This window comes from Loxodonta africana, chromosome 13 (genome assembly GCF_030014295.1).
Source record: "Loxodonta africana isolate mLoxAfr1 chromosome 13, mLoxAfr1.hap2, whole genome shotgun sequence".
In the NCBI taxonomy this organism is placed as follows: domain Eukaryota; kingdom Metazoa; phylum Chordata; class Mammalia; order Proboscidea; family Elephantidae; genus Loxodonta; species Loxodonta africana.
In genome coordinates, this window is record NC_087354.1 from 29,559,162 (window position 1) to 29,578,683 (window position 19,522).

The window sequence follows — 19,522 nt, forward strand, 5'->3', positions numbered from 1 at the left end:
CTGCCTGCACCTTCCCTACCCTGCTGAAATAAACCAAGCATTTGAGACAAAGCATGAGATAATCCCAAAAGCCAAAGAGATTTGGAATCAGAGGAGCTGGGTTAGTGTCCCATCTTAACCACTTTGGAGCTCTGACCCTGATTTTTTTTTTTTTTTTGTAAGATAGGAATAGCTATAGTAAGAATGCCTTCCTTAGGACCCTGGAGGTCATGGTCCTGAGAACTTTTGTTAGCCCAAGACTGGAACCATTCCCAAAGCCAACTCTTCAGACAGGGATTGGACCGGACTATTTTTATAAGATAGAAAATGATACTGCTGAGGAGTGAGCTTCTTGGCTCAAGTAGATACATGAGACTATGTGGGCAGCTCCTGTCTGGAGCGGCAATGAGAAGGCAGAGGGGGACAGAAGCTGACTGAATGGACATAGGGAATACAGGGTGGAAAGGAGTGTGCTGTCTCATTAGGGGGAGAGCAACTAGGAGTATATAGCGAAGTGTATATAAGTTTTTGCATGAAAGACTGACGATTTGTAAACTTTCACTTAAAGCACAATAAAAATAAAAATAAATTTTAAAAAAATGCCTTCCTCAGGATATTGAGAGAATCAAATAGGATTTTTTTTTTTTTTTAAGTACTAACATTTGGGATTGCAGCGCTGGTGGCATAGTGTTTAAGAGTTCAGCTGTTAACCAAAGGGTTGGCAGTTCGAACCCACCACCCGCTCCTTGGAAACCCTAGAGTGCAGTTCAACTCTATCCAATAGGGTTGCTATGAGTCGGAATCAACTCTACCGCAACGGTTTTTGTTTTTTTTTTAATATTTGGGACTGTGTCTTGGCTTGGTCTATTTGGTTCCTATTTATAAATCCTTCCTGCGACACTGTAGAAACCAGAAGGAAAAGCGTCTGCCATGACCCAGCTCCATAGTGGGGCCCCGAACTTACAGGCCTCGGGGAAAGCAGAGATGGGTCCAGATATAATTTCTAAAAATATTCCTGGGCTCGGCAGTGCTGACCAGCCACTTACGTGCATTATCAAACTCTGATTCCAATCTTTTCCTTCTTAATATGGTCACCTTGGGAAATTACGGTACCTACCTACACATTTCCGGCCTACTGGCAGAGCGACTCCCTGCGGGGCGCAGCCCCAGGAAGGAAATTGCTCTTATCTGGGACAGAGAGCCCAGGGCTGGCTGCTGCCTTCCCACATGGGTTTTTCCTCCCAGGGCTCCTGCAGCCCTGCTTCTCTGTCCTCTCTGCTCAGGAAGAAGAGCCAAAAGCCAAACGTTTGCTTTTTAAACCTAGACATCAAAACTTGGAATGGGTTCCTCCATATCCTCACCTCCTGCGTATGTCAACACACGGGGTCTAGAGCAGGCTTCGCCTGGCTGCACATCTGAGCCACCTGGGAGCCGAGAAAGATCTTGATGCTCAGGCTGCCCCCCAGACCAAGGACATGGGCATCTCTGGGGGTGGAGCCCAGACCTCAGGGGTTTCCAGGCTACAAACTTTAGAAGCTTCGATTGACTTTTTAATGTGCCATCCTCTGGGGGTCTTGTTACAATGCAAATTCTGAGTAAGCAGGTCTGAGGTGGGACCTAAGATTCTGCAGTTCTAACCAGCTCCTAAGTCGTCGTGCAGATGGCCCCAGACCACAATTTGAGTAGCGAGGCTCCAGGGGATCCTGGGAGCTTCTAGACCAAGCACTGCTGAGCTGCCTCAACAACAGAGCCATGCCAACCACAGGAAGTGGGGTAAGAGATGATCCAATTCAGCCCTCAGGAGAAGACTCTTCACCCCTTTTTCTGGCTGCCTGGGTTCATCATTGAAGACCCAGGCATCCCTCTTCCAAAAAGCCATTGCCAGGCCACCCAGGCAACAGTAGCCTCCAGTGGCTCCAAGCACTGGCTAATCTCATTCAGAAGCTCTCTGAAGCTGGCTGCCCATTTTCCTACTGAGTCGTCCACGCACGCCTTAACAAATTCCCCCTGTCCGCTGACTCTTTCCCCAAAGTCTACATAAGGGTGGCAGAAATTAATCAAGGCAGCCTTCCAACTCTCACTCTGTTCCTATTACTTCTACACAGCAGGATGCCTGCCTCATCCCAGATGTCTCCAGAAAGGAAGCTGTTACAGTCACCAAATGATTGTCAAAAAATTTATGTTGTATTGCCCCCCTAATCTGGTGGCTTTCCAGTGAGTCTTTTATTGCCCCTCTTCCTCTATCTCGTTAATGTGGAGTGATGGCCACTTGTAGGAATCTGGCACGTAGGCATCTGGGATTTCGTGAGGCTGAGCACGTCAGATTTTAACATTCATGGTCTTCAGATACATTCTCCCAAACGTGGCAACACCTTCCTGGGCTGAGTCTGGCCCAGTTGGCCCACCTCTCCTTCCTTCCTGCCCAGCTTGTCCCTGTGCATGGAGAGGCAGCTCCAGGGTAAGGCCAGCAGGGGGCGGTGCGGGCTCACAGTCAGAGCAGACAGCGCTAGGTCCCAACTCCGGCTTCTTCCTCAGAAAGCCCTGGGCTTATCAGACACCCCCCCACACACACTTCCCAAGCTAAGGTCCCAGCCCTGCTGACTTTAGAGGGAACCCCAGCCTTCACCTGGATTTGAGTCAGAGCCAACACCGTCCCAAGAGCCTCCTGATCAGCATCTACCTGCAGTTTTCTCCACATCCTGATTTCATTTATAAATTAGAGAGAGCTTCCACTTTTTCCACAAGTCAAAGGATGAGCCTGAGCTGTGTCCAACAATGCAGAGGTGGGCGCGGGGGGGAGGGCAAATGAAAGATGGGGTCAAATGATGGGGAACAGACACTGTTTCCCTCAAATTTGGTGCGTAGCTCTTTTGAAAACAATTATATCTTGAAAGCTTTCTGAAAAAAAGCTCATAGTTCCCTGTGATTCTTGCTCTAACTCAGAAGTCCTATGAAAATACCATTTATGATCATAGATTGTTGACTGTGAATGTTATGAAGAAGGAAGTTAATTGAGGACTGACTCAATGGCAGCCAACAACAATAACTATGTATATATGGTTGTTGTTATGTGCCGTCAAGTCAATTTCGACTCATAGCAACCCCATGTAACAGAGCAGGACTTCGCCATGGGGTTTTCTCAGCTGAAATCGTTACAGGATCAGACCACCAGGTCTTTCCCCTGCAGAGCTGCTGCATGGGTTCGAACAACCAAACTTTTGGTTAGCAGTCAAGCACCAAGGCACTCTAGATAGATGATGGATGGATGGATGGATGGATGGATGGATGGATGGATGGATGGATGGATGGATGGATGGATGGATGGATGGATGGATGGATGGATGGATGGACGGATGGACTGATGGATGGATAGATAGAGAGATAAATAGAAAACCCAAACCCACTGCCACTGAGTCAATTCCAACTCACAGTGACCCTATAGGACAGAGTAGAACTGCCCTATAGGGTTTCTAAGGCTGTAATCTTTACAGGAGCAGACTGCCACATCTTTCCCCTGTGGAGCAGCTGGTAGGTTCAAACCACTGACCTTTTGGTTAGCACCCGAGCCTGTAGGCACTATGCTGCCAGGGCCCTTAGATAGATATAGATATACATATATATCTATATATTCACATATTCATATCCATGCTGGAAAAGAAAAAAGAGAACTCTCAGCGGATTGGAGAAATTCCTGGAATGAAAACAGATGGATTAAACCTACAGCCCAGGAAACAGCAGGTGGGTGGAAACCAAAAGGTGGTTGCAGCATTAAGGGTGCTTCACACCTACAAGGAGGGGATGACACCCACCAGGCAAGAGCAGACAAGTCTGCACTAGGGGGACCTCAATGGGAGCAGCCAGGCCATCGACCCTCACCCACATCACTAGCCAGACAACAGGAGCAGGTGTTGACCTCCAGGTGGAGAAGCAAATGTAGGATACTGGGAGAACTATTGTCAATGCCAGGGAGCCCCATGCGTAGAGGAATCCAGCCCTTTGCCAAGTGGGAATAGAGTGTTCAGCAATCAGTGTCTAACAGGCAGTTTTACCTACAAAGATGAGCACACACTCAAAAATCACCAAACACTTGAGAAAAGTCAACTCCATAGAAGGAGACCATTGGTATTAGTCAAAATATGCAGAGTTAGAAACTGTTAAGTTCATCACTGTGAAGTGCCTGAGACTAAAGACAAGGGAGAGCTTTAACTGGGAAGCATAACATGAGGAGTGCAAGACTGCTCAGAGAAGGTATTCTCTATAAATCTAAGGACAACCATCTGTCGAGGCAAGGGGCCTACAGGAAAGAGCTTTTGGTGGAGAGCCCCACAGACTGATGGAGGAGAATTCAACTGCCACCCTGGACAGAGGTCCAAGCACCTGACCATCACTGAGCGCATCAGACTGCACCTGACTGGGGGGCTGCCCCAAAATGGAGCCACTTCAAGACTGCTTCCATCCCAGAATTCCATGTGGAAAACCTCTCACCTGCTTAGCTGTCACTAAGATGGTTGGGCTTGGCATATCATTTGAATTTATATCCCGCCTCTTTATCTTTTTATTGCCTTTGGAGGGGGAGGGGGTGGGCAGCTTTTAAACCAGCCTCCTTGCCTGTTTTCACAGACCCTAAGAGGAGCCCTGGTCGCTCAGTGGTTAAGCACTCTGCTGCTAACTAAAAGGTCGGCAGTTCAAACCCACCAGCCACTCCATGGGAGAGAGATGTGGTAGTCTGCTTCTGTAAAGATTACAACAAACAACAACAACCCAGTGCCGTCGAGTCGATTCCGACTCACAGCGACCCTATAGGACAGAGCAGAACTGCCCCATAGAGTTTCCAAGGAGCTCCTGGCAGATTCGAACTGCCGGCCCTTTGGTTAGTAGCCATAGCACTTAACCACTACACCACCGGGGTTTCCCTGTAAAGATTACAGCCTAGGAAACTCTGGAGGGGGCAGTTCTACTCTGTCCTATAGGGTCACTATGAGTCGGGATTGACTCAATGGCAATTAATTTGATTTTTTTTTTGGGGGGGCTAAGCAGCAAAACTCTGTTACAAAGGAAATGATTGAGAAGTCTAATCAGGGTCTTTGAAACTCAACTCTACACAAAAGTCACTGTCTTAAAGCTTCAGAGAAGAGTTTCAAACCAGAACGAACTGGTTAGAAACCCTGTTCAGAGGCCAGTAGGAATATAACAGCCCCCAATTCTTCCAGTTCAAAGGAATTCCCCTGCTTTATTGTCCACCCCAACCTGGGAAGATGGTGACACCTGAGTTCACCCAAGCTTATGGAGGTTTGGGGGCACCACGCTCTCCTCAGACAGCCTTTTTCCCAGCCTTTTGGGTCCAGGACAACTGAGGAGAGGCCCAGGGATGCTAACTACAGCTCAGATGGCAGGAAACATCCTCAGAAAGCTGTGTCCTCAGCTTGGGCACGGGGACCAAAGAGCTGTTCAGCAATGACTTTGCCATCATACTTGGGTAGGGAGCCCCCAAAGTCAGCAGGCAGGATGTCCTCATCAAACTCCTGGAAGAAGCTGGAGAGGTCATCTCCGTGGACAAAGACCTGCAGGGAAGCAGGGGAGACAGAGCTGAGCAGGAGGTGCCTAAGGATGAGGGACGAGGGGAGGAAAGGGGCTGGAGGACAGAGCCACAATGCACCATCGCTGCCTGGTTACATCCTTCTCCACAGTGTTCCGTGTTGTGCTGTTGGTGCAGTCCACTGTGTCTGGAAACATGGTATAGAGCCTGAGGTGGGCTCCAGGGGGCTCCCTCCTCACCCTCACCCTCCTTGATTCATGAACTCTTTCTTGCTACAGCTTCATATTCACTCACTCACTGCACAGATGCTCACTGAATACCTCCTATGGGCAGGCCCTGCACTCACCCTCTGCAGCAGCTTGCTCTTCAAGAAGGGCTTGACCACATTATAGGTTGTGGTGAAATACCATGGCTGGTGGATGAAGTGGATAGCTTTGAACCGGGCTGGGAAGGAGTCCTGCAGTGACAGAGAGACCCCAGTGGCCTCAGAGGCTCCCACTCCCTCACCCCATGGTGCAGACAGTCTTGCCCAGCCTCCCACAGTTGCCAGAAAGGAAACTTCACTAAAGGTTCTATCCCAGGGCCAGCCAACAGGGGGCTCCGTCTTCACCGTGACTCCAACTCTGGAAGGAAGTCCCAGAAGTCATGGAGCCCAACCCTTTCCCTGATGACCCACAAATCCTTAGAATTAGGGGGAGTAAAGGAATAAAATGGTAGCCTTGCTTAGTTTTTAGGTGACTGGGCTTTTTCAAACCCACCTGCCTGCTGCTGACTGGACTGCAAGTTATCATAGACCACAGGGGCACTACTGTCATGCTTCACTGTCCTTCAGCCCCTCCCAGAGCCCCCACCGCTCCTCTCCCAGGTTTAAGGTTAGCTCTAAGAAAGAAAGAACTGACACATCAGTATATATAGGAGTGAGTTGTCAGGGAGTTGGTGATAGCCCTTTCTCTGGATAAATTCACATTCAAAGAGAGACAGCATGATGCATACAGACAGAGCATAGGATTACAGGTCAGAAAATGTGGGTTCGAGTCCACTTCTGCCACTTTATAGCTAGCTGTGTGACCTTGAGAAGTCACTTCAAGTTCTGAGCCTCCATTTCCAGGTTTACAAAATGAAGCAGGGAAGCAGGGAGGGATGGCTCACAATGAAATAATGAGTGTGAACACTTGGCAAATTGTCAACTACCACGCAAGTGTGTGTAGGTGGGATTGTGGTTGTTATTACTCTTTAACGGCACCAGGTGGTTTCTAGCACCCTGAAACCAGGAAACCAGATCCAGCCTCCCAGCCTCCCAACCTGTGAGACGCTCCTGCAGGACAGGTTCTCAGACCTCACCTGGAGCATGTCCACCATCTTCCTGAGATCCGAAGGCCGGAGCCCAGCAGCCTGCTGCATGGTAAAGCCCTTGAAGTTCTCAATGATGCAGAAGCCATTAATTTGGGTTTCCTCATTCTCCAGTAGCTTCTCCAGGATGAAGCAATATGCCTGCAAGATCTTGACCAGAGTAAACAGGCTGTAAGAGCCAGCCCACAAAAATAATGAAAGCTCAAGGTCCTGAGAGGAGAGTTAATGGGCAAAGCCTTTATTGGAGGCAATTTGCCACAGGCTTTGAGCTGGACATTCCACCTCTGTGAATGTACCCCAATGAGATAACCTTGAACGTCATATCATGGTTAGACGCCAGGGTGCTTATCCCAGCACTCTTATAATAGTGGCAACATCGGAAATAACCTAAATGTTCATCAAAAAGGGACTGGTTAAATTAGGGTAGGGAGTCCTGGGGTGGTCCAGTTGGTTAAAGCACTCAGTTGCTAACCAAAATGTCGGAGGTGCCTCAGAAGAAAGGCCTGGTGATGTACGTCCAAAAAATCTGCCATTGAAAGCCTTATGGAGCACAGTTCTACTCTGACACATATGAAGTCACCATGAGTTGGGGTCACCATGAGTCAGGGTCGATTTACCGGCAACTGGTTGGTTGGCTGATTAAGTTATGGTACATTTATGCTGTGGAATATTCTGAGGCAGTTAAAAATTATGTAGACTAATGATAAGGGAAGATATTCATGATATATTATTATGTAAAAAAGCATATTAGAAAATCATTTGTAAGGTCTGATCTCATTTTTAGAAGAAAAATATATTTACGTAAAAAAAAATTTTTTTTTTAGGGAAAGATGTTAGTGGTAGATATCTCTGGGTGGTAGAATTACAGATAATTTTAAGTTCGTGATTTTTTTGGTACAATATGAAATGAGTAGATAGCATGAGTCAGAGTTGACTTGATGGCAACGGGTTTAGATATCACTTCTGTAATAAGGGGAATCATATATATATTTTTTAAGTCTCTTCCTTAACTTATGTATGTCTCAGTCCTAAAGTCTGCATTTTAGTTAATGGCAAAACACTAGCAGCATTCTTAATCAGGTAGGGAATAAGATAAGGATGTTCAATACCTCTACCACCATTTAACTGTGTGCTGAAAGTATTAGCCAGTGCAACCAAATTAAAAAATATATATGTATATATCAGGGGCGTAAGAACTTGAAAAGAAGAGACAAAAAAACTGTCTCTGATTTGTAGATGAGATGATAGTATACTTGGAAAACCCAAGAGAATCAACTATAAAATCAACAGAAATAACAAAATAATTTGACATAATAGCAGAATTTAAAATTAACATATGAAAACAATAATCTTCATATATACAAACAACAGCCGATTAGAACATACAGTGAAAGAGAAAGCATCATCTGTAGCAACAGTGGCTGAAGAAAATACTTAGAATAAACTTAATTAGAAATGTGTAAGACATTTTTGAGGAAAACTTTAAAACACTCCTGAAAGCACAAAAGATAGGCTTGAATAAAAGGAAAGGCATCTGTTATCTGGGGATAGTACAACTGGCCACAGATGTGACATTCATTGAGATGTCAAGGAACCACAAGTTTATATTTACATTTAATGTGATTTGAATGAAAATATTCATAACGTTTCTCTTTGAGCTAGACCAGTTAATTCTTAAAGTTCATAGGAAAAAATAAGCATGCAAGAATAGCTAGAAAAACCCTGAAAAAGAGGAGCAATAAGGATAGAACTAGCCCTAGCAGGTATTCAACATTCTATAAAATCTCTATGTTTAAAATAGTGTAGTATCGGAGCATGAATAGACAAACAGGTCAATGGAAAAGAACAGGAAATCCAGGAACAGACCCAAGTATATATGGAAATTGTGTTAACCACTAGTACAAATGGTTAATGTGTTAGGCTGTTAACCAAAAGGTTGGAGATTCAAGGCCACTCAGAGGTGCCCAGAAGAAAGCCCTAGTGATCAGTTTCTGAAAAATCAACCACTGAAAACCCTATGGAGCACTGTTTTACTTTGACACACGCGGGGTCATCATGAGTCAGGGTCAACTCCATGGCAACTGATTTTTCGTTTCTTACAAAAGGAAATACAGAAGATTATCGAGACGGCATCTTGAATTACATTTTAATAAACGGTTTGGGACAACTGGATAGCATTTTCTAAAGTGAGTTTGTACTATTTTTAAAAATAAAAAAAATATTTTTAAAAGACCAGACTTACTGAAACCCGAGAGTATAGCCCCGGACTCCTTTTTAACTCAGTACTGAAGTCACTCCTGAGGTTCACCCTTTAGCCAAAGATTAGACAGGCCCACAAAACCAAAGGAGGCTTAATGGGCACACCAACCCAGGGGCAAGGACGAGAAGGCAGGAGGGGACAGGAAAGCCGGTAATGGGAACCCAAGGTCGAGAAGGGGAGAGTGTTGATACCTCATGGGGTTGGCAACCAATGCCATAAAACAATACTTGTATGTTTAATGAGAAACTAATTTGCTCTGTAAACCTTCATCTAAATCTAAAGCACAATAAAAAAGAGAGATGCCAAGAACATCGTATATATATATTTTTAAAAGGATTGGTGGCACATGCCAAAGTTCTCTGAGGACAAATGTTAATTCCCCAGCCTGAAGCAGCCCTCTTAAGGGCTCCATGTGGGAAATGGCATATATACATATATAAGTGCAAAGAACTGAGGCTGGGAGTCAGAGCCTGTGGATTCCAGTCCCCATTCTCAGCTGTGTAACCTCGGGCTGGTTGGGTACAACCTGCCTGGGCCTTAGTTCCCTCGTTTACAGTAGGGTTGGAACCTGTGCCTTTCAGAATCTCTTACCCCCACAGTCCACTAATCCCTGTTCTCTCCGTCACTCAGTTTTCAGTGTTTGGTAGGGCTTGGGGCCACAGCTGTTGCCTGCATTTGGCTAGGATACCAAGGATTGGCCCTTGGACCCAGCCTGCAAACCTGCTGGTTTTCCAGCTACCCAAGCATATCCTAGGAATTCTCCCTGTGCTTAGAAAGGGCTTGGTGGCAGATGGCTGTCCGCATTTCCCCGCATAAACCTGAACTACTGCTGAGCCAGAAATGAGGGTCCAGTAGAGGCCAGGGTTGGAGGAAGAACATAGCCTCTAGGGTGGGAGGGAGCCAGTTGAGTTTCCACTGACCTCATCAAAGGTGATTTCCTCATAGTCCCAGTTCTCAATGTTGAAGAGCATGACCACTCGCCCATACTTGTCCCGACTGGAGAGGACACCAGGGTAGCCGGCCTCAATGGTACAGCGGATGGCCTCCAGGGACAGACTGTCGAAAAGCTCGGGGTACTGCAGCCGGAAGTGCACGTAGCCTGGAGGAGGGAGAGCAGATGATCTCCCCTCAGGGAGCCGCCTCCTCCCTACCCCACCCCAGCTCACCTCCTGAGGTGGCACACAGTGGGACTCCAGAGACCAGGGCTCCTGCCCAGCTCTTCCATGTAAATCCTGTATGTGATCAAGCAGGATACTCAGCCTTTCTGAGCCCCATGTTTCCCCTCCAAAATGTGGGTTAATAATGGGATATTGTCCTATCTCACCAAATTGTTATGGTAATCAAACCAGACTCAAGTGTGAACATCATTTCAAAACTGTGCAAACATCAGGTATAATCCTAAATACAGTGGCGTGGCGATCATTGTTATTTTCTCTTTTCTACAGACACATGGGCACAGGTGTTCCTGCTGGGCACAGGGTGAACCGAGTGGGATGTGAGCACCAGTACATGAGGGCAAGCCTGAGGGGAAGACCCCAAGATAAAATACAAATCCCATGCAGAATACAGAAGCCCATCCACTACCCACAAGCTCCTTACCCATCCTGAACAGGCTGGCTGTCTCCACCACCAAACTTGGGCCTCTGGAAGGGTCAAGCTCAGAAGTGTTCAGAAAGTTTTTGTCTCAGGAGTGCCACACTGACCTCCACACTGTTCCTGGAATGCTCCAGGCACGCTCCTACCACCTGGACTTCACATTTGTTGTTCCCTCTGCCTGCATTGTTCTTCCCCCAGAGATCTGCATGGCCAGTTCCCTCATTTCCTCTGGATTTTTCTTTATAAATTCTCTTTGCACCTGGAGCCTCCTGGTTACCTAAAGCTCCAACCTCTCAATCCTTTTGTATCTGCCTCTTCTATTTTTCTCCCTATCCCTTATCACTATCTATATATTTTTATTTTATGTAGCTAGTTTGTTATTTCCGCCATCAGGATATAGGTTCTATGAAGGCAGGAGATTCTTGTCTCTTTTATTCTCTGCTACATCCCTGGGTTGGCACAGCTTGAGCATGGCATTGAATTAACATTTGAGGAACAAGAGAAGAAGAAAATGAAAAGTATTGGCCTGCAGGGTCTGCTCAGACATCCCACCGCTCCCCACAACACAAAGCACTTGATTTCCTTAGGAAATTAATCTTCAGCCAGCCAGCGGGGCCAGGGAGCTCTGTCCTCGGGGCTCATTCCAAGGGCTAGCACCATCTTCAACTCCACTTTGCAGGAGGTTTAGGTACCTGAGGGAGCCAGGCACATGTCCACCTTCCCTGCAGCATTCCAGAGCCAAAGCCCAGGCTCTGAGGGTCCAGTGGCTGGGGAGAAAACGCTTCCCCTCACTGGGTGCCTGATTTAGGTGATCCAGTTCTACTTATTGAGTCCCAAGACTGAGAGGAGAAAGGAGCCAGACCTCCAGGAATCTGGTCCTGACAGACTCATTCATTCATTCATAGCTGCAGGGAAAGGGATCTCGGAAGCGATTCAGTTCATACCTCACACTCCGACCCCCCATTTTACAGGTATGGAGGTTACAGGGCTCAGAGAAAGTGACTTGCCTATGCAGGGCAGGGGGTCCCCTCAGTGCCCCCAGGTGAGAGTGAACACCATTCTCACGATCCCTCCCTCTCCTTCCCATGGCTGCTTCTCCAGCTGGGGCCTCACCTCTGAGCAGCTCGTAGGCACGCCCCACGTCAAACTTGCGTGCACGGATGAAGCGCAGGAAGAAGGCGCTGTCCCTTCCCTGTACCCTCTCGGCCACCGCCTGGGCCAGCTCCTCCCCAGAGGCTGCCTGCTCCTGCACCAGCTCCTGCAGTTCTCGCACCACCTCCGCCCGAGTCTCCTCCCGCTCGTTCAGCTCGTCCTTGGCCTGGAACAAGGAGGGGTGTGGGGCCGAAGTCACGGGTAGCTATGGTGCAGGAGCAGGACATATATATGGCCAGTCTCCCACTCATGCCAGACCTGCTGAGGGGGCTGCACTGGGGCCACCACTCTTCAGCCCACAAGGGCAGCATCTGCATTAGCAGCATCTCAGATCGTTCTATTTGGGCAAAAATTAGGTGAAAGTGCTCAGGGTAGATGCGGAGCCCTGGTGGTGCAGTGGTTAAACACTGGGCTGCTAACGAAAAGGTCGCCGGTTCAAACCTACGAGCTGCTCTGCGGAAGAAAGATGTAGAAGTCTACTTCTGTAAAGATTACAGCCTTGGAAACCCTATGGGGTAGTTCTAGTCTGTCCTATAGGATAGCTGTGAGTTGGAATTGATTCAACAGCAATGGGTTTGCTCATGGTAAGTTTGTTTGCAGGATATAGCCAACAGCCTAAATGTTTGTGATAATAACAGCTTACACTTAACTGAGCTCTTACTTAGCACCCTGCTAAGTTCTTTAAATACATTATGTATTTTAATCTTTGCCACAGCCCATCACGGTTGGCATTCTTATCCCCATCTTCCAGATGAGCAAAACGAGGCTCATAGAGGTGAAGTTCTTGCCCAAGGTCACCCAGATAGAAGGGGGTGAAGCAAGACTCCTACTCAGGTATACTTTTAATCACTTCACTCAGCTCCCTCCCAGGTTCATTTTGACCTTTCCAAAAACAAAGCTACCCAGAAGATGGCAGCCTGCCTGCCAGAGGGCATGCCTCCTCTTGCTGGTCCAAGAGAACTCCTCAGCATGCTTCTCAGGCATCTGACAGCCCTTTCCTTTGACAGCATGACAGGGGAAGGCAGAGGAGGGGAAGCCAGGTGCAGGGGAGCTAATAGCACCTTCCATTTGAGATACCCAGAAGGCAAGGCCTGGCGAGTCCATCAGAAATCACCCAGGTCAGAGATTCTTATAAATCAATGGTGGAACTGCCTTAAGAAAGATGGGGAGTGGGGGAGGACAGGAGCCTGGGCTCATCTCAGCCCCACCGCGTCCTCCTGACAGCCCCACAACAGCTCTGCCAACCTCTGCATAGCAGAGTCTGATAAACTCTGAGCTGGTCCAAACATCTTCTTTCATAGCTGCAAAAGGTAAGACCCAGAAAGGGAAAGCAACTTCCTCAAGCACACCCAGTGAGTTGGGAGTGGGTCTAGTTCTAGAATCCAGGCCTCTCGACTATGCAGTAGGGGCAGCAGTTAGATCTTGCCCTTCAGGGCACTTCCAAACCATTACTACTCACATTTGAATCCAGGCTGATCCCTGGTCTGGAGGCCCCAGGCCCTGGCATGGATTTCAGGGAACCTTGTTGGTGCTGCATCCTTGGACTAGGCTAGCCTGGGTGTCTGGTCAGCCCAATCTCTGCCATGGCCCTAACCTCCAGAGTGGCCCCTAGAACATACCCCCAAGGTGATCTGGAAAGCTAGAACTGGACCCTATCTACAAGAGAGAGGATATTGTCAATGTTGCCCCCATTCTGCCTCCCTAGTCTGCCTCTCCCCACCCCAGGCCACCTCACCTTCTGCAAGGTATGTCGTGGCAGCTGACTACACCGGCCAAAGACAGGCCCATGGTCCTTGGTTGTGAGCCGCTCCAGCTGGCAGCGGAGCTCCTGCTCCTCTTCGGGGACCACACGGAATGTGCCCACCTGGGCAGAGGAGACAGGAAGAAGCAGGAGCAGGCTCATGTCAGCCTGAGCAAGCCAGGCAAGTGGGCCTGCTCAGACCCTAAACCAGTTCTCTTGCCCAGTGCCTCTGTTAAGCCTCCCCTCTGGGCTGGGTCTGGGACCACAGAGACGTACATGCCCATTCCCCTCGGCAGAACAGATGCTGGAGAAATAGGAGGGAGAGAAGGCAGAGAGGGAAGGAGAAATGTGGGTGAAGGAGAGCCAGGGGGCCCAGGGGTACTCACCCCCTCTGACATGTTGCCTCTGGAAGACACTGAGTCCTTGGGAGAAGGGTCCCGCTTCCTCTGTCCCCGTCCGTCCAGGCAGCCCCTCCTCTAGGAGTATAAGTCAGGGGTGCAGTGGTATTTGAGAAACTGCTCTGTGACTGTCTCAGAACAGCGGATCTCAAACTAGAGCGTGCAGCAGAATTACCTGGGGCATCTGTTAGAAATGCAGATGTCTGGGCCCCACTCTCTGTAATTCTGATTACAGGAGGTCTGGTCTGGGGCCCAGAAACCTTGGGCTACTCTTTGGGAAACTCTGCTTTGAGAAGGGGCACACACACAAATACCTCAAAACTCAGCCCTTCAGACAAATTGGCCGAGCCAGAAAAACACTACGTGATCTCAGTTACATGATCACTGCAGGATAAGGTATCCATATGATCCAATTCCCCAGACCGTCCTTCTTTCCTTCTGTCCCCTCCTTTCCCAGCCCAAAGAAACTTCCCAGGCTAGTGGATCACCCTTTCCTGGGAGACTTTGTTCTCTAGAGGGGTGATGACCAGTTACATAATCATAATACTGGGTGTGTGTCCTGTGCTTTGTGGTGCATTAATTATCAGATCGGAGCCCTGGTAGCACAGTGGTTAAGAGCTATGGCTGCTAACCAAAAGGTCAGCAATTCAAATCCACCAGCAGCTCCTTGGGAACCCTATGGGGTAGTTCTACTCTGTCCTATAGGGTCACTGTGAGTTGGAATCAACTCAGCGGCATTGGGTTTTTTTTTTTTTGTAATCATTGTGTCAGAGACAGGGCTGGCATTACTATTCCCATTCCACACAGGAGGAAAAGGTCCAGGAGCAAAAGTGACTTGCCCCGAGGTCACACAGCCAGAAATAACCAGGGAGGAGTACTCAAACCCAAATGCGACTTCATGTCAGCACTGAGAGTCAGCCAGGTGAGATGCGAAAGCCAGAGCTGGGTTGAAATTCTGTCTCTTCCTCTCGAAAGCTGTGTGATTTAACCTGAGTCTTGGCTTTCCCCTGTAAAAGGGGGATGCGAAGGTGATGAAGATTGAGTTAAATAACCTACATGTAAGCTGTGGTTGACCACCAGAGCGAATCTCATCCATTGCCGGCATGACAACTTGCTTACCTACTGAGTATTTTGGGAGACAGCTCTTCTGTTTCTGGATCTCCCCGGACCCCTAAACATTCCCACTTTCTTCAAGGACCCTTCACCATCTTGCTCTTCATCTAATCAGGTTCCATTGGTCAGTTCTGTCACCTAGTCAAGGTTGTGACGTGGCAGAGCTGGGACTTAAACCTATGTTCTCCTGACACCAAGCCTGTTTTGACGCCTAGAACCCAGACATCGCCAGGCAAACTAAAAAGAAAGCTGGTATTATAGAAATGCTTTAGGGTCAGAGACACCTAGATTGGAATCAGGCTTTGTCATTTACCAGCCACATGACCTTAGTCAAGCTATCTAACATTTCTGGGCCTCAGTTTCTTCATCTGCAAACTGAGAATATTTTCCCCCCAAAAAACGAAAAAACTAAACCCATTGCCATTGAGTACATTCCGACTTATGACAATCCCATGTATGTCAGAGTAGAACTGCACTCCATAGTGTTTTCAATGGCCTTTCTTCTGAGGCACCTCTGGGTAGACTTAAACCACCAACCGTTTGATTAGTAGCTGAGTGCTTAACCATTTGCCCACCCAGGGACACCTTGGAGATAGTAATAAACCCATGCCATAGAGTCGATTCCAACTCCGGTGACCTAATACATTACAGAACACAACTGCTCCACAGTATTTTCTTGGCTGTTATCTTTATGGAAGCAGATTGCCAGGTCTTTCTTCTGTGATGATGCTGGTAGGTTGGAACTGCCAACATTTACGTTAGTATTCGAGTGCAAGCTGTTTGCACCACCTGGGGACCTTGGGGGATAATAATAGCACCTACCGAATAGAGTCGTAATAAAGCTAATATAATTTCTGTAATGTGCCCTGCAATGTCTTTCTCCAAAACCTAGTTCCCTTCCCTTTCCTTTCCTTAGCATCATACTGATCTGTACTCCAATTTGCACCAAGAGACTTGGACAGTCTCAGGGAATATCTGAGGATCTCCCATCTCTTGCCTCTCCCACTCCATAGCCCCAGCAAGGGCAGAGAAGCTGTGAGTGCTGGAATCCACCAACAGGAACCAAATCTAAGCCATCTCTCTGGCTGGTAGACTTCCAAATATGAGGGCACAGAGGCAGACTGAAATTCTGCTGTGCTGTCACTTAGGTTTTGCTGGAGCAGGAATGGAGAGGCTGATAGAATTACCCGAGGAGCTCAAACTGGAGGGATAGTGGCTGCATAACCCCAACCAATTAAGCAGACCCCTGGGATGAGATCTTAGCTCCATACCCTTAGAATTATCAAGGTTAAAGTCAGTGCAGCAATTCTTTTCTACATTTGCCCAAGCTGTTAACTTTGATTTTTAAAAATATTGATCTCCTCTGTGCTATTCACTGAATACAATGAAAAAATGCCTACCCCTCACTCCATTTGGACCCTGTTTCCTGCTGGAATCAACTCGATGGCAATGGGTTTTTAGTTTTTAGGGTTGCCAGATGAAATCCAGAACGCCCAGTTAAATGTGCATTTCTGGTGAACAAATACTTTCTTTAGTATAAGTATGTCCCATGCAACATTTGGGTATACTCATAGTAGAAATATTATTTGTTGTTTATCTGAAGTTCACATCTAACTGGGCATCCTGTATTTTTATTTGATGACTCTGCTTTCAGGTTGGTCTGGCTCATCCCGGAGAATGGCCAGTTGGTTTCGGCTCAGCCAGCAGTCTGCGATATGTTCTCCCCATCCCTGATTCCTCACCCCAATCCTGGGTTCCCTGGTCCAGGGAGGCCCCTGGGACTGACTTACCTGCCTGGTAGGCAACTCCTCCTTGGGGCCACCTGGTGCTTGAGTCCTCCTGAAGATTGCCTCTGCTAGGGGCGGGTCCAGTCAGCAGGTTGGGATTAGTGTGTCATAAGGAACTTCTCAATGCCCACAGTTTTCCATTAAATCTGGGCTCACGGGGAGGCCCAGAGCAGGGCAGGCAAAGCTCCAGGAGGGAGACGGGAGAGGCCTGGGTCAAGCTGAAGATGCATGAAAGCCCTTCTTTGTGCGTGCCTGCTCCCAGTTCCTGCTCAGCCATGTGGAAGCCAGGCTGTAGGGGTAGAATCTAGACCAGCCCCACTGCCTTTTCCCTGCTCTCTCTCCTTGGGATTGCAGGGGGGCTCTGAAAGAGCATTCCCCAGGCTGAGATACAAGGGGCAAGAGAAAGAGCAAATGTGATCGTGGAATCCAGGCCTGTCCTCCACACTCTCCCCACCCTGCAGGGTCTGATGTGGTAGTTCTCACCTTCACAGTGAGTGAGGCCATTTGGAAAACATAGTTGGTTAAGGTTGAGCCAGAAGAGGACAAGACAGGCTGACCTGCCTTCGAGGTAGTGTGGTGCAGTGGTAGGGGCATAAGCTCCAGACCAGACTGCCTATATTTAAATTTGAGCTGTAGTACCAACTAGCTGTGAGAACAGGTTATTCACCACTCAGTGACTCAGTTTCCTACTCTGAGAAGTGGGGAAAATCAGAGGACCAGGCTCATGGCTTTAGTGAGGATGAAATGGCAATAAAGGCCTTAGCTCAGTACTTGGAACATAGCAAGCGTTAAGTAAATCTGGGCTGTTACGCCAAACATAGACTCCATAGGCTTCTAGGTGGAAGGAATTCATTATCCAACACTCTGTACAGCAAGAAACCCCTCTGCAGCTGCTCAAGAGGTGCAGGGAGAGGGAAGGGGGAGTGGGCGATTCCTTTAGAACATTCTCAGCCAGGATTCCAAGGCTAGGGAGCTCCCTGTTTCCACTATTGGACAACTCTCCTTGTTCTAAAACCCATCCTCGGCTTGGGCTTCCATCAGCCTCCTGAAATGCCCATGCCTGGTCCTGGCTTTGCCTTCTGGAGCTGCCCAGGACAGGGTCACACCCCCACGCACAAGGCTTTGAAGGCAATTCTCCTGATCCCATTCTAAGAAATGCTTCTTGTTTTTCCCCAGAAATGGACAGGTTTGGGCCCTCCTTATCCACACACTGCCCGCTGCAGATATCCCAGGGCTATTGAGAGTGTCATTGAAGGCAAGTTCCCCGAGAGCAGCATTTGACCCTCACTTCCCTCTCCAGAGCAGGCTTTGACGCCTGGGGCTGAGACATTGAGTTGCGACCGAGTCACCTTGAGTTCTTTGCTTTCAACGGTCCCTTCCCTGGGCTCCTACTCTGGCTGCTGTCTGACTCTTGGACTATCTCCCTCCCAAGTCTTCTTTGGAGTTGAAGAACCCCCATTTCTATCCTGCTCCCCAGTGGTCTAGTCCTGCACTGTCCAATACAGTAGCCACTAGCTACATTCAGTACTTGAAATGGGCTAGTATGACCAAAGAATTGAATTTTAAATATTATTTATTTTTAACTTAAATTTAAAAACTGATACTGGCTTCAGTTGTAGGGACACTTTTAAGTATTTCTGGAACAATTTAGGTATGTGATTTTACTTTTCAACCGTAAATTTTATGATCAACCGATGAAAATTTAGAGTCCAAATTGAGATGTGCTGTAACTATGAAATACATACTGAAGACTTAGTAGAAAAAAGAGTGTAAAATATCTAATTAACATTTTTTGTATTGCTTAGTGTTGAAATGATAATGTTTTGGCTATATACTGAGTTAAAGGTATATCATTAATTTCACCTGTTTTGTTTTCTTTTTTTGACACGGCTATTAGGCAACGGGTTATTAGAAAATGTAAAATTACTTTATACTTCTAATGGACAGCTCTGGTCTCAACCTCGTTACTACTCAGTGCAGCCCGTAGACCAGCAGCATCAGCATCACCTGGGAGCTTGCTAGAAATGCACACTCTCAGGCTTCACCCCAGATCCACTGGAGCAGAATCTGCATTTTAACCAGGTCCCCAGGTGATTCCTAGACACATCAAAATTTGAAAGGTCCAACAGTTAAGCGCTTGACTGTTAACCAAAAGGTTGGTTGTTCAAATCCACTCATATGCTCTGCAGGAGAAAGACCTGGTGATCTGCTTTCGTAAAGATTACAGCCAAGAAAATGCTATGGGGCAGTTCTACTCTGTCACATGGGGTTGCTACAAGTTGGAATCGACTTGACGGCACCCAACAACAAAAGCCCTGGAGGGCTTCTGCTCCTCTTGCCACCTTGCCTGTCCCAGCACAGTGTCTTGCCTGACATCTCACTTCCTACCACCTCTGAGGATTGGTGGGAAAACTGATCGACGACTGCCTGTGCCCACCATTCTCTTCCTCTTTGCGGGCAGGGTAGTGGTGGTGGGGTCTGTGAGCAGCAGAAGAAAGAGGACAGAGAGGGAGCGTCTCCTGCCCTGATTCTGGTCTTGGCATTGCCTATTACAAGCCATTGACCTTCTTGAACCTCATTGCTTCATCTGTAAGATGGGGTGATGTATTT

At 47.8% G+C, this 19,522-nt stretch overlaps 1 protein-coding gene across 1 annotated transcript; it reads right to left on the reverse strand.

The window, feature by feature from the left end:
• Positions 1-4,871: 4,871 nt before the first annotated feature.
• Positions 4,872-13,810, reverse strand: RLBP1 (retinaldehyde binding protein 1). Its single transcript, XM_023553036.2, has 6 exons — positions 13,609-13,810; positions 11,835-12,039; positions 10,046-10,224; positions 6,857-7,015; positions 5,862-5,972; positions 4,872-5,540 (listed from the first exon to the last, which is right to left on the reverse strand). Exons 1-6 carry the CDS (start codon positions 13,774-13,776, stop codon positions 5,382-5,384), a joined length of 981 nt encoding a protein of 326 aa, XP_023408804.2. The 5' UTR covers positions 13,777-13,810; the 3' UTR covers positions 4,872-5,381.
• Positions 13,811-19,522: the final 5,712 nt, after the last annotated feature.

What these genes read in the sequence shown, in the direction of transcription:
- RLBP1 (XM_023553036.2), bottom strand. Translation starts at nt 13,776, where the DNA reads ATGAGCCTGCTCCTGCTTCTTCCTGTCTCCTCTGCCCAGGTGGGCACA. An exon ending in CACGACATACCTTGCAGAAG is followed by an intron (nt 12,040 to 13,608) that starts GTGAGGTGGCCT and finishes TCCTTGTTCCAG; the next exon opens with GCCAAGGACGAGCTGAACGA. An exon ending in AGGAAATCACCTTTGATGAG is followed by an intron (nt 7,016 to 10,045) that starts GTCAGTGGAAAC and finishes ACTCTGGTCAAG; the next exon opens with ATCTTGCAGGCATATTGCTT.